Source organism: Aristolochia californica, unplaced genomic scaffold (assembly GCF_029961685.1).
Source record: "Aristolochia californica isolate CCGP_79_NKW_82.1479 unplaced genomic scaffold, dmAriCali1.0.hap1 SCAF_421, whole genome shotgun sequence".
NCBI classification, from domain to species: domain Eukaryota; kingdom Viridiplantae; phylum Streptophyta; class Magnoliopsida; order Piperales; family Aristolochiaceae; genus Aristolochia; species Aristolochia californica.
Genome location: NW_027182128.1, coordinates 1 through 13,139, shown reverse-complemented (window position 1 = coordinate 13,139; position 13,139 = coordinate 1). Strand labels below are relative to the sequence as shown.

At 39.3% G+C, this 13,139-nt stretch overlaps 1 protein-coding gene across 1 annotated transcript; it reads left to right on the top strand.

Moving 5' to 3' along the window:
- On the top strand, positions 1-3,163 carry LOC137964629 (gibberellin 20 oxidase 1-B-like). The gene is made up of 4 exons (XM_068811376.1): positions 1-30; positions 1,748-2,287; positions 2,374-2,695; positions 2,800-3,163. The coding sequence occupies exons 2-4, from the start codon at positions 1,779-1,781 to the stop codon at positions 3,082-3,084; spliced, it is 1,116 nt and encodes a 371-aa protein (XP_068667477.1). The 5' UTR covers positions 1-30; positions 1,748-1,778; the 3' UTR covers positions 3,085-3,163.
- Positions 3,164-13,139: the final 9,976 nt, after the last annotated feature.

The following is a 13,139-nucleotide window of genomic DNA, read 5'->3' as shown; positions in this document are numbered from 1 at the left end:
AGGACACTTGAGGATTTGTTCTTTCGGTCGGTAAGACTCTACTGATCTCTCTTCTCTTTCTTGTCGCCTTCTTTGAGTACAAAACACTTTTGCTTTCAGTGATTCTTTCTTTTTCTCCGTAAACTCCATTTATTTTTATCTTTTCTGTATCGTTTTCTCCGTAAACTGAAGTTGCAGTCCTTGTATGCATTTTTATGTAGATGAAGTTTCTTCAGTATATCATTATACTTTATTCATCTTCTTCTTTTTTGTCAATTCTAATCCCACTGAGGTCGATTGCAAGTCGTAAATCCAAGAGTTTATCTCCTGCGCACTGCTTGATGTGGATTTTTCACTATTTTTCAACCTTGTGTGGATTTTCCAAATTGATGAAATCTACAGAAAATTATTGGTTTTGGATGAAAAGTTTTTTTGATAATGGTGGGTATTACGTGTAATAGTGTCTATTAGGAGTTCCATTAAAATTCTAACAGTAATTGTGCTAACATTTTGTCTTTTAAATCTGATTTTTTGTTCTTCGAAATTGTTTTCCATTTTCCCTCTCAGGGCATCCAAACAAGAAAAAAACACCTAATCTTTTGTAGCTTATTTTCTCTTTCTCTTTCTCGTCTGTTCCTTTTCTTTTCTCTCCTCTTTCAGTATTCCAAACACAGCCCAGGCCAATAATCCCACCATCAAACGCAACACGTGGAAAAGAACCCAACAACTCCTGTTTGGTTTGCATGATGGGAAGTGCAACTTTCGATGTTGCTTTGCCTCTCCAATTTAAATAGAAATTCCACACTCCACCCTGTTTCTGTTGTTTAACCTAAATTAGATCAGGCAAACAATAATAGTCCGAACACTTTTGAAAGCTTTTCCTTTCCGACAATCTTCTCTTCCATTAGAAATTGTACTCCTCTTGTTTACCCAACAAAATCCAGGGTGAGGCTGAGCAGAGCCACTGCAGGTAGCAGATTAAAAGGAGTGGACCAAGAATTATCGGAAAGAATTTTCAAAAGTAGGCTCGTATATGTGTACCATCTGTACCCTTCCCTTAGATTCCTCGGCACCCACTGTGCTGTAAAAAAGCTTTTTGCCAGTGAAGTTGCAGCAACTAGCCTGTTTCTGAGCCCACCCCCCACCCTCCAGTTTTCTGCTGCTTTGGCTCTTCTTCATAACATGCTTTGTATGTTCTTCTTAATTTTTAAAGAGTCCCCAGAGTTGGAATTGAATTGATGATTGGGTGAGTTGGATTGAGAGAGTGGAAAACCAGGCTCACCATCTTCTTCTAGATTTGTAGACAAATGTCAGTGTAATAAAGAAGAAGATATGATTCTAAGACAAGAGTGTTGGACCCATTTTGAGGCTGCCAATGGAGACCAACACTGATACAGTTCACAGCAGTAATACAATATATATGGTGTGTCGTGTCTAGATAGTATAAATATTCTGAAGAGTTGAGCTGACTGGAAGGAATGGACGGGGAGTCCCCAGTGACCACACCAACGAATCAGTAAAGATTCCTGTCTGTGTATCCCCGACTTCCCCCAAGAAACGGCCTTGGCTTTTCCCTTCTCGCTCTTCCCGACTTATTTTACTCCCCTCTCACTTTCTCCATCCAATCGCATTTCCCTCTCTCTTTTCTTCTGTTTCTGCTTTGTATCGCTCTGTCTCTCTCTACTCAACATCAATCACCGTTCAGTTCTCCGCATCTTTAATTTATATCTTCTTTTTTTTTTGTCATTTATTATTTTGCTTTCACAAGTGTTTGAGAAAATCAGAAACGCCAATTCAGTATGTTGCCTCCACCACCGCCGACGCCGGTCGTGTTCGACGCTTCCGTCCTGCGCCGGGAGACGAACATACCGGCACAGTTCATCTGGCCTGATGCGGAGAAGCCTGGGTATGGGGAGTACGAAGAGCTTGTTGTCCCCGTCATCGACATCCAAGGCTTTCTCTCGGGAGACCCAGAAGCCACTTTGTTGACGACGAGGCTCGTGACTGAAGCCTGCTGCAAGCATGGTTTCTTCCATGTTGTTAACCACGGGGTCAGAGGGGAGCTGATCAAAGACATACACAAGCAGGCCGGTGACTTCTTCTCGCTTCCCCTGGTGGAGAAGCAGAGAGCTCAGAGGAAGCATGGGGAGAGCTGCGGTTATGCCAGTGCCTTCACGGGGAGGTTCTCTTGCAAACTGCCATGGAAGGAGACACTCACTTTTCATTACTCCACCGCTCCCCACTCTCCGAGCGATATGGTGGAGGATTACTTTGTCAATACCTTGGGCGATGAATTTCGTCTAACAGGGTAAGAAGATATCAAACTCTAATCTACTGGTTTATAAAACTAGAGTATCGTTTATAATGCGTTTCTGCAAAACTTTCTGTTTACAGGGAAGTATGCCAAGAGTACTGTGAAGCCATGAACACCCTCTCTTTGAGTATCATGGAGCTACTAGGCCTCAGTCTGGGAGTGGGTCGTGACCATTTCAGGGATTTCTTTGAGGGGAATGATTCCATAATGCGACTCAATTACTACCCTCAATGCCAGAAACCAGATCTCACTCTGGGCACCGGACCACACTGCGACCCCACCTCTCTCACAATCCTTCACCAAGAACTGGTGGGCGGGTTGCAGGTGTTCGTAGACGGAAAATGGCGAGCCATCCCTCCGCAACCGAACGCATTTGTCATCAATATTGGCGACACTTTCATGGTACTTGAGAGAAAACTGACTGTTGTAATTGCAAATTCGTGTTGAAAGAGATTTTATCGATCGAGTTCTGTACTGACATATACGGTGGGATTGATTTGTTGCAGGCGTTATCGAATGGGAGATTCAAGAGTTGCTTGCACAGAGCGGTGGTGAACAGCAAGGAGCCCAGAGTCTCTTTGGCTTTCTTTCTCAGTCCAGAGAAGAACAAGGTGGTGAGACCGCCAAAGGAGCTCATCGACGAAGATTACCCGAGAAAATACCCGGATTTCACATGGTCTACTCTCTTAGATTTCACCCAGAAGCATTACAGAACGGACGTGAACACCCTCGACGCCTTCTCCAACAGGCTTTCTCTGCCTATGAATTCCCAAATCGCTGTTCCTCCGTAGAGAACGCCTCAAATTGGCGGAAAAAAAAAATGGAAGAAAACAATCAATCAGCACCTTTAGACTCTAGTTTTCGAGGAAGAAAAAGAAGAATAGAAAAAAGAAGTTAAAGGGTAAAGAATAATGAATAAGAGGTATTTTTTGTTTTTCATTTTTCGTTTTTTTTTTTTTTTACTACCCAGTAGCAATGGAGCTCAAAACTCGACATGAAGGTCCAAAAACCAGTGGTTCCAATTAAATGATTGAAGAAACAAAAGAGAGTTTCTATAGAAACGAAGATGGTACACACGTGTACCGCATCATCAAAATCTTTCGAGTCAGGATTTCATGGTTGCAATGGGTCCCTCTACATGCGCATACAGCCTTGTCGCTTACCCAGAATTTTGTCCGATAGGGCTCTTGATAATGGGACAATAATAGTGAGGGAAAAGCTTCTGCAAATTCTTCTGTAGATTTCTCTTCCCTGCTTTCGTTTTGCTGTAAATTCGCTTATACAGAGAGATAAGTAAAGAGAGAAGGTGCATTTTGTCTTAATCTGTGTCGTCTGATGTTGCGACATTCTTCATTTGAGGAGAAAAGAAAAAAAAATTGCAGAAGCCACAGGCCAGAGAGAGATGACACAATCTCATGTGGAGATCGCACAGCCGCCAATACTAAGGACAAGGACTGCGCTCAAATACTTTCCTTCACATGGAAACCTTTGTTTTAGTTTCTTTTTGGTACTCGAGGTCACTACCAGACGCCACACAGTCCTCTATTGGTGACAATTTTGTACTGGGAAATGCCCTCTCCATTAAACAAACTATTCCTCATCTTCTTACCTCACCTTTCTCCATCTCTCTCACCACTAGCTTGTTTGTTTCTGGCCTCCTGCATGATAGTTTTTCCCCTGACTAAAATGTCACTAACAAGCGTCCACCTCTGTCTCCTCTACAGTCCTGCCCAACACGGAAATGAAGAAAAAGATCATCATTCAATCAGTGCTTTTCTATCTGTGGCATTGGATCCAAAAGCCATGTATGAAAGTTGTTCTTCATTTTCACCCACTTTATGTTTCTGTTTCTGTTTCTGTTTCTCTTTGTTTTCTTGCATTGCACGATGACTGATGTAATAGTTCTCGTTGACCTTATCTCTTCCCACACTAAGTGTTCTAAACCAACCTTTTAACGTCACTACCATCAAAGCATCTTGGATGAACAAAAGATCAGTTAGGATTCTGGGCATTCCCAACTTGGTTGTGGTGGCTCAGTGGGTCTCATCCATCTTTAGTACACGAAGAATGACCACCATTACCTTAATGGAATCCAGTCCATTTAAGACCAGTCCAAGTTTCCTGTAACTGACTGTACTCCAGTGAGGCATTTCATCGAACACTGTCTTATCTTGATGACATAGTTGATGGACGAGTTCTAAGGTGGTGAAAGGGGAGCACTAGCTTTCCGTTGTCCTGGGCTTGTTGGTCTAAACATATAAAATTGCTAAAAGTTGAAGAATCCAACGTAGAAGATTACTGTAGTTAAAGAGTGAGGAAAACCAGTCCAGTAGCTTTTGCTTGATCATTATTCTCACCTCCCATGAGAAGCATTCCGAAGGAGATATGCTTTTATCATATGGTTTTGAATTTTAAAACCCAAATATATTATTTTTATGTTGGCACTATCTGTAGGGTTGGTTGTACAGTTGGTTACAGTCAGATCACTCTATCCAAAACAGCTGAGATCACTTGGAAGAGGATCGATCGCCCTCTTATTTTATTTTTGTAATCCTTGATGCCACCGGCAACCTCTGGTTTCTCCTACAGCTCTAGATTTCGTTGGTGGCTGATTCCGGCCATTGATCTCCACAACAAATAGCCTGGGATTGTCCTTTCTGCTCTCCAATTACACCATCCTATTCTATGAATCAACGGTAGAAGGTTTAGGGTTTTGGGTGAAAATCACTTGTATCTCTTCTGTAATAAATTATACAAGCCCAAAAAACACAACTCTTTGGTTGTTGTCTTTTTTGAATTGTAATCCAATCTCCAAATTCAATTTCAAAGTATTAGAGTGCTTAAGAGTGGTCATTTTTGCTTCACGAGTTGAGAGAGATAAGTTTTGGGAGAAAATCGACTCAAACAATTAAGTTCTAAATGTTCGACTTTTGAATTGTTGAAACATTTTGTCCTTTTTGAAATCTTGACAAATCTCGGTGAATATTCATGAGAAAATACTTATTTTTTTTATAATGAGATGTTAATCACATGGATAAGCCATTTACAAATTTTGGAGACCAATCTTACCTGATAAAAGCCTTTAATTTCATTCCACTACTTTTTTGAAATGCAATACTCAGTCAATTTGAGGTCAACAAAACAATCTTAGTTGGACACCTCTTCCTTTTCTTCTGAGTGTTCGACTTCATTAGCTTGATTGTCGGTGAATAGCTCCAAGTAGGGACTTTTTTTTGTTTCTTATCATCCGGTCTACTTGGCATATGTTGCTTGACATTCTTGAGTGCTTAATTTCTCCATTGTTTCATCCGATTGATCACACTTGGGTGGATGTGCTTTTTTCGCATTCCTTCTTACTTTATGTTCTATTTGCATGGATTGTTCGATCAACTATGCCTTGGATGGATGACTTTCTTTGAACAACTTCTCTTATTTTCTTCTTCTTTTTTTCTCTTTCAACCTTTTGTAGGGTATTTGTTTTTTCTTTTGTCCTGTAGGACAAGAGATGTTAGGTCAAGCAGCTCTACTTGGCCTTATTTTTTCTTCTTCTTTCCATTCTATTTTCTCTTGCCTCTCTTTGTTGGAGCTTTCTCTTCTTGTTTTGTTGAGCTCTCTTGTTTGGTCAAACAATGTTTCTAAGCCATTCAAATGATGTGCTTTATGGCATGGGTTACTTACTTCCCTTCTTGTATAAGTTGTCCAATCGGCTGTGTTCAGTTGAACGAGTAATTTTTTAAGGGGATTTTCGAGTTGCAAATCATTCTCAATGCACAACATTAGTAACTTAAGTGTTATTTATTATCAAATTATTATAATGAGGATCTAAAGACCAACAAGGTTAATTACTCTCCTCTAAAAAGTAACATACAATTGATCTAAAGATCCCATGGAGACAATTTTGATGATAACAAACATTTAAGGTACTAATTATGTGTATTAAGTATGTCTTGCAATTCAAAAAGGTTCAAAGGTAATTTTTTATTGCCTATCTATTCATCTGGTCGAGGACTAACTAAATGGCCCATTAAGAAAAGAGAAGCAAGCAACTCATACCTGAAAGCACACCCATAGAAAGGTCTAATAGCACCATAAAGCAAGCTAGACATCCCCTTCCAATCAAATAGAAAGAAGATTTTTGAAGGCTGGCTTATGACACCAAGACTGACCAAATGGTGTGTGTGTGTGTGTGTGTGTGTGTGTGTGTGTGTGTGTGTGTGTGTGTGTGTGTGTGTGTGTGTGTGTGTGTGTGTGTGTGTGAGAGAGAGAGAGAGAGAGAGAGAGAGAGAGAGAGAGAGAGAGAGAGAGAGAGAGAGAGAGAGAGAGAGAGAATTATTTTCACAGTTTCAATTATATAATTATTTGAGTGGGTATAGTATTTTATTCTATTTTCATTCCACATGAAATTGTAAACAGAGAACCCATTAAACAGGGAAAATCGTCACCCAAATCTTCGGTACGTTTGAACAATCCCGTGACAAAGTCGATTGCTGCTCTCCACCAGTGCCACACCTTCAACCTGGGCGTTGACTCCAAAAGTTTTTCTTCATTCGTAGGATATTGCTTCCAGTTCGTCGTCAGCTTGAAGATTGCAGGAACGGAATATGATACATATAGATCCTATCTTGATACTTCAGGATCTATCACTGTTTCCACATTTACATGGTCTGACTTTGGTGTGCAAAAGTGTATGGCGTTTACAGAGCAGTTGATCATATTTTCTGCCCACTTTGGTCTCAACCTTGTTTCAATTGGGTGTTTCTCTTATGCAGCCCATGAAACATGAGAGTGAACAAGTCTATTGGAAAGTTGAAAGATGAGGGAGCTATACTGCTTACAGATTCATGGAGGTGCAATTGAAAAATGTTTCTCAGTCGTTTCACGGTGGTTGTCACATGAATGGTTCAGGGTGCTGAAAATAAGCCAGTGTTTGGTGACACCAAACACCCCCTGATCCTACTTTTTATGTTTTCTTCTACATGCATGGAAGGTGTATGATGAAACACTTCTGAAGGGATGTGAAGCCGGAAGAAAATAGTCTGTAGTTACGGATTGGCGCAATTGAAGCTGTCTGGGAAACGGACACTAGAATCGTAGCGGCTGCAGAGAAAAAGGTACCGGATGACTGTAGGTACTGCAAAGAGACAGTGGTCGGGGGAGCTGAAAATCTAGTTTCTGAATAAGCTTTAGCTTGCACGTTTTCAGGTCTTTAAAACCTGTGATGGGAGATGCCTCCTATAAAGGCAAAAACCAGCTCACAGTCGAATAAAAAAAGGATTAGCATCTTGTCAATGAGGAAGAGGACAGGGAAGAAGGCCAGTATCTATGCTCAATCATTACAAATCTGATCTGATTTTGGAAAATACAGCATTAACAAACTGAGAATTACACCGTGTTGGCCCGACAAAAATTCATGGAGTGGAAACGTGGGTTGAGCTCTAAAAGCCAAAAAAGCCAAATGAACAGATGGCATTTCGTCTCTGCCCATTCCAAAACACCCAGAATTGGAAGCCAACTAATTCGAGATGGTGGGGTTTGTCACACTTGGCAGTTCATGAAAAGTGGAGCACTTGAGCCCTCTGGTACACTTCAATGATATTTGATTGATCCAACCCAACTAGTTTGGATCATCTGCAGGTCATGTTATCATCATTGCAGATGAAACAGAAGATGCTAGAGGTGAAGATGGTGAGCCATGTGGGTCTGGATTTTCAGCGATAATGGCCAGCAAAGTGATCTCCAACGATCTTCTTCTTCTATGGTGATAAAGATAGCAACGAGTGCTCAACACTTTTTGTCCCCGGGGTCGACCAAGGAAGAAGAGGAAACAGATCACAGCACATAAAGTTTGCGAAGCTGATTGGTTAGAGATTCACCAACTTGTTAGGTGGGTCAGGCGGAGAGCTCCATTGGGTCGGCCAACAATGTAAGCTTAAAATGAATTTCTCTCTTCAATAGGCCAAGTTGCTTGGATGGAGTCAAAAACAGCTTTGCTGATCTGACACGAGAGAACAAGTGTTTTGGATTTTGATGGATGGTTAGGGTGCTGTGACCACAATGTCGAGAAGTGGGGCACTACATTTGATGGGATAGTTATTGCTCTTTTTGTTCATGCGCGTAACTGTTAAGAGTTCCAATTCCTCCAACACTGAAAACCCTTTTTGTCTTCTTTAATGGAAAATTAATTTTTAATGAAACAAAAATAAATACATGGTTCACAACCTTTTATTGGAGAATTTAGAGAATTGTGTTAAAATGATAGTCCAACACACATTATAATGATCTTGTATTTATTAGTTGGAAAAAAATTTCCTAAGTGGCTAGTCATTTTAGGATAGGGCTTTCGATCCAAATTTAACATGGTATCAGAGCAAGGTTCTCATATGTGGGCATCCAGTCAAAATTATCCACGTGCCACCACGTGAAGGGCATCTACCCAAATTATCCACGTGCCTACACGTGAGGGGGGTGTTAAAAGGATAGTTCCAAATATATTAGTGAGTATAAAGATCTTGTATTTATTAGCTGGAAAAAAAGGTTTCCTAAGTGGCTAGTCATTTTAAGATAGGGCCTTCGATCCAAATTTAACAAATTGGCAATGCATCACCCCTTTGACCAAAAAATGATCAACAATCTGTCATTAACCAGAGCAAGGGTGTGTGCATCTCACCTTAGAGGCTACCACTGTACTAGGACCATATGCAAACAATGGTATTGGCATTACAAGACATGTTCTGGAACTAGACTATTCTCGTTTACGGTTTGATATTATTGGAATGGTAAGGGTGGTATTTATATTATTTACAATCTGAAACGATAAGCTTTATATGAGAAGATAATTACAACATGGGATAAATACAATATGATCTTATTTGATAACTGAACAGATTTTATTAATTCCTTATAAAAAACTGCAACGACAAATTCCCCAACTGAGCAAAGACAACTATGGCAGTTGAAGCATTTGGGTGAAAGTTTTGCTTGGATCCTAAGATTTGTAGGAGGTGAAGATAGTTATGACGAAGCAGCCAATCCATAAGAAGAAGCATGCCGACTAGGAGAAGAGTCAAATGCTTTGATAACTTTGACCTTATAATGTACTACTTATAGTCTCATTGAAAGCCCAAATAGAGGCTAAGAAATCCAAAGAAACTATAGGAAACTTTCTATGAAAGATGATATGGTCATGCATAGGGATGTCATCAAGCACTATTAAAAGGAGTTGTGCAATCAAAAGGAGATTATGGATGTTGGCCTAAAGATCCCCATAAGTTAATTTTAATGATAAAAAAAATACTTCACAACTAATTAAAAATTTTGAATAAGTAATTTGGTTAAAAAGGTCTTAGAAAAAGATTTTCAACAATCGGGCCATGCATGGTTGAACAGGGCATGCACAAAATCTAAGAAATTGTCCAAAGAAATCTTGAAGACCATATGACTACAAGTTAGCTGACCAAACGATAGGAGAGAGAAAAGGTTTTGATTGGAGTCATTCGCCCAACTACTCATACTCGAACTATATGAGAGAGAGAAGTAGCATAAGTGCCCACTAAGCATGCCATCTCAACACTTTGAAGAAATTAGAAAGAGCTGGTTACAAAGATTGTCATATTGGACCTTATCCAACTAAACAACTTGCTCGAAGACAAAGCAAGAAGTGCTTCTCAAATTCGATTCGCCAATATAAGTCACCATAATTTATAATTGATTTACTATTGTATCTAGTCGCTTAATTTTTGAATTTACATTAATTTTTAATGATTTTACAAATGATTTGATCAACTTCTACAAAATGGCAAAGTGTCATTTATTGGGAGAAATTACAGTCAAACAACAAGTTTTTGTACCATTTGATTGCACATCAAACAATTGATTGCTACAGTGAGAAGCACTCCTACGATCTCTTAGCCTTCAATAACAATTGGGGATTTCTCAAAGTGTGAAAAACCAGTTGTATTTTGAAAGAGCTAAGTATTTGTGCTTGTTAACTTAAAATCTGTTGTGTACACTTAGCTTTGTTCATATTGAACCTTTGCCTGATCATATTTTGAAATCATATTGCATTAACTTCAGAGCTTTGGAGAGTAAGTCTATCATATTAGACTCTTATTAGGGGCAATTCCACACCTTTTCAAGCTCTAAGTTTGGGGGGTTTTTAAATCTTACTATGCTTACATTTTCAAATCACCTATTTGAGATTCAATTGAGCTACTATTTGTTGTGATCGAATCACCTAGGATGGGGTGTATTCTTTTGAACTTGGTTTTTATAATATTTTCTTGAATTAAGAAGCTTTGTGTTTAAATTTGTTAAATTTAAAGAAAAGAAAAATACTTCACTAACTTGCGGTTTGTTCTTCTCATTTTAATTTGTTGATTTTGTTATCTTCAACTGGTCGTTGGTTCTCTAGTATATTGCTGCTACTTCCCATGGTATACTGATGTCGTTAGCGTTTCATCAAGACGTGATAAACAGAACCTCTAGTATCATCCCTCTCATCTTCTCGACACTTAATGCTGAAATCAAATGGAATGCTCCCTTTGCAATCTCCTACGCATATCATTGCGGTCATGCCAGGTTCAAAGTACAAGGATGGTAGAATAACGAAAACGGAAGCACAATTGCTGGTTTCTTCTGATTGTTTCCTCTACTAGTGATTCTGGAGTCTGGTTTTGACGACTACCTTCCTAGACTCATGCTAGCATTTCACTTATTTCTAGAATTTTTTTTTTTTTTAGTTGGTTGCTTATCCTATCTTCTGAAACGGGTCTATTATAGGTAAAACATTGCCACTTAGGAGGGATCTTTGGTTATGTTTTTGGCAGAAAAATCAGCATGGTTCATCGTAACATAACAAACGATATCTTATCAGCGAGATTACAATGCTTGATAGAATACTTGATTATTTTTACGGCTAGAAGATTTCATGGTTGGCATGCTTTGTTAATCTACTGTCAACAATGAAAGTTGTTGTCGACGCTGTCGATTTCTCGACTTATCTCACGTTTGGGTTGTTTTTCTCCTCTAGCAAGCCGAAACTATCTTAGCTAGTTGCTGAATTGACGGGATTACTTTTCTTCACTGCATTGTTGGATATCTTCAGTCAAACAGTTGTCAATTACAAGTGGTTTCTTCCTCATCCAGCAGGTCATGCGTTGGACATTACGTTGTTGTCATCTTGGTATAATTGATCTTGCTGGAGCTGCGATCTTTGCATCTGTTGCGTTATTTTGAATATCTTCTGAGTCTTCGACAATAAGCTATCCTTGTTGATTGATCTCGGTGATATTTTTGGAAGATCCTTACTGCTCCTGAGCTACTAGCTAACTACTCTTATTTTTGAGTTTGATCTTTGGCTCGTTGATCAAGCCTAACTTGAATTGTTAATCTCGGATTTATTGTTGTTAATCTAGGAAGACTTCTACTCCTTAATTAGGTCCAGCTATTTCTGACTCATCGGTTATCCTTGGTTCTGAAGACCAGCACTCATCCATCTTACTCATCTTCTATCAGACTGGAATCTTCTCTTGACTCAGTGATTGGTTTGAATGTAATCTGTTGAGTTGCTATTCTTCTGGTACTGGGTCACTCTGCCGGGTTGAGGACTATCACCACATCCAACTTGACTCAGCTCATTATTCTAAGTTATTATTGTTCTATTTGCAAGCTTAGCTCTTATTAATATGAGTCTGATTCAGCCTAACTTAGATTGACTCATTAAGTTACCTCGGGTCAACTCAGACTCGACTCGGACTGAGTCAACTCGAACTCAAGTTAGCCTGACTCAGTCCACTAGCTCTTTGCCTTTGTTATACTAGTTTGGGTCCCGAGTACTATAGTTATTCCTCCTGTGACTCGACTATATTGCTCTAATACCTAACTCGGCTTGACTCTATCGCTAGCCTCAATCTTACTCGATCCCTTGGCTCTAGCTTGATTATTATATTGGATTTTTGGTAGCTTATTACTCTGTTCTAGCTTATTATTATTTGGTGCACATCTTCCTTATTCAAGGATGGACTTGTTGTAGATTAATTCATGTGTCCTTATTACTCTTAAGGACTCTCATTACTTGGTATAAGTTATTTGTACAGTGGCCCATATCCGCTACTATTATTGTGTCTCTTTGACAGAGACACTATTATAGAAGGACTCCTTGGTTGCTGACTATTGTCAAGATTGGCTCATATGATGGAGATTTGAATAAAGCACATGGTGGCCCTAGCATCTTATCTTCCTGTGATTCTCTTTACTGCCTTTATTTGACTCTCACTTACCACTTTTGCCAAACCTTTTTGGAGTATTGCATTGGTTGGTCCCTTTGTTTATATGAGTGTTTTAAGTCATTTGAGACTTTTTTATTGGTACTCGTAGGTCTTTTATCGTTGTCTTGTGGATGACAGACACTATCCACTTTAGTGATTATTATCACTATATTTGGTCAAAATCCTTGAGGTCGGTTTCGACTTATTTTTTTCACCTACTTCTACCCTTTGAGAATTGATGCCCGATGTTGGGACACCGTGATGGAGGAGATTATTACCACATCTTATTATTTGTTAAAAATACTTCAAAACAATGCCTATAGACCCACTACCTAAAAAGTATAGGCCAGTTTGAGTCAAGTCTTTTTTCACCCAATATGTGTTTTTTGAGTTACCCTTAGAAAGTGAGTAGTCTCTTTGTTGTGGCCTCCAATTGGGCTACTTTTTCACTTTTGAAATTGAGTGGAGTGTGTTTTAGACTATCGTTTTGACTAGTGGACTACCATTTTTATACGGCTAGAAGTGATTTTTTTCATACTATTATATTATGCCAGTTGGTCTTTTGGTAAAGAACAAAGATA

Coding starts and splice junctions, on each gene's coding strand:
- LOC137964629 (XM_068811376.1), top strand. CDS start 1,779: ATGTTGCCTCCACCACCGCCGACGCCGGTCGTGTTCGACGCTTCCGTC. Junction 2,288..2,373: donor GATGAATTTCGTCTAACAGG/GTAAGAAGATAT, acceptor TTCTGTTTACAG/GGAAGTATGCCAAGAGTACT. Junction 2,696..2,799: donor ATATTGGCGACACTTTCATG/GTACTTGAGAGA, acceptor GATTTGTTGCAG/GCGTTATCGAATGGGAGATT.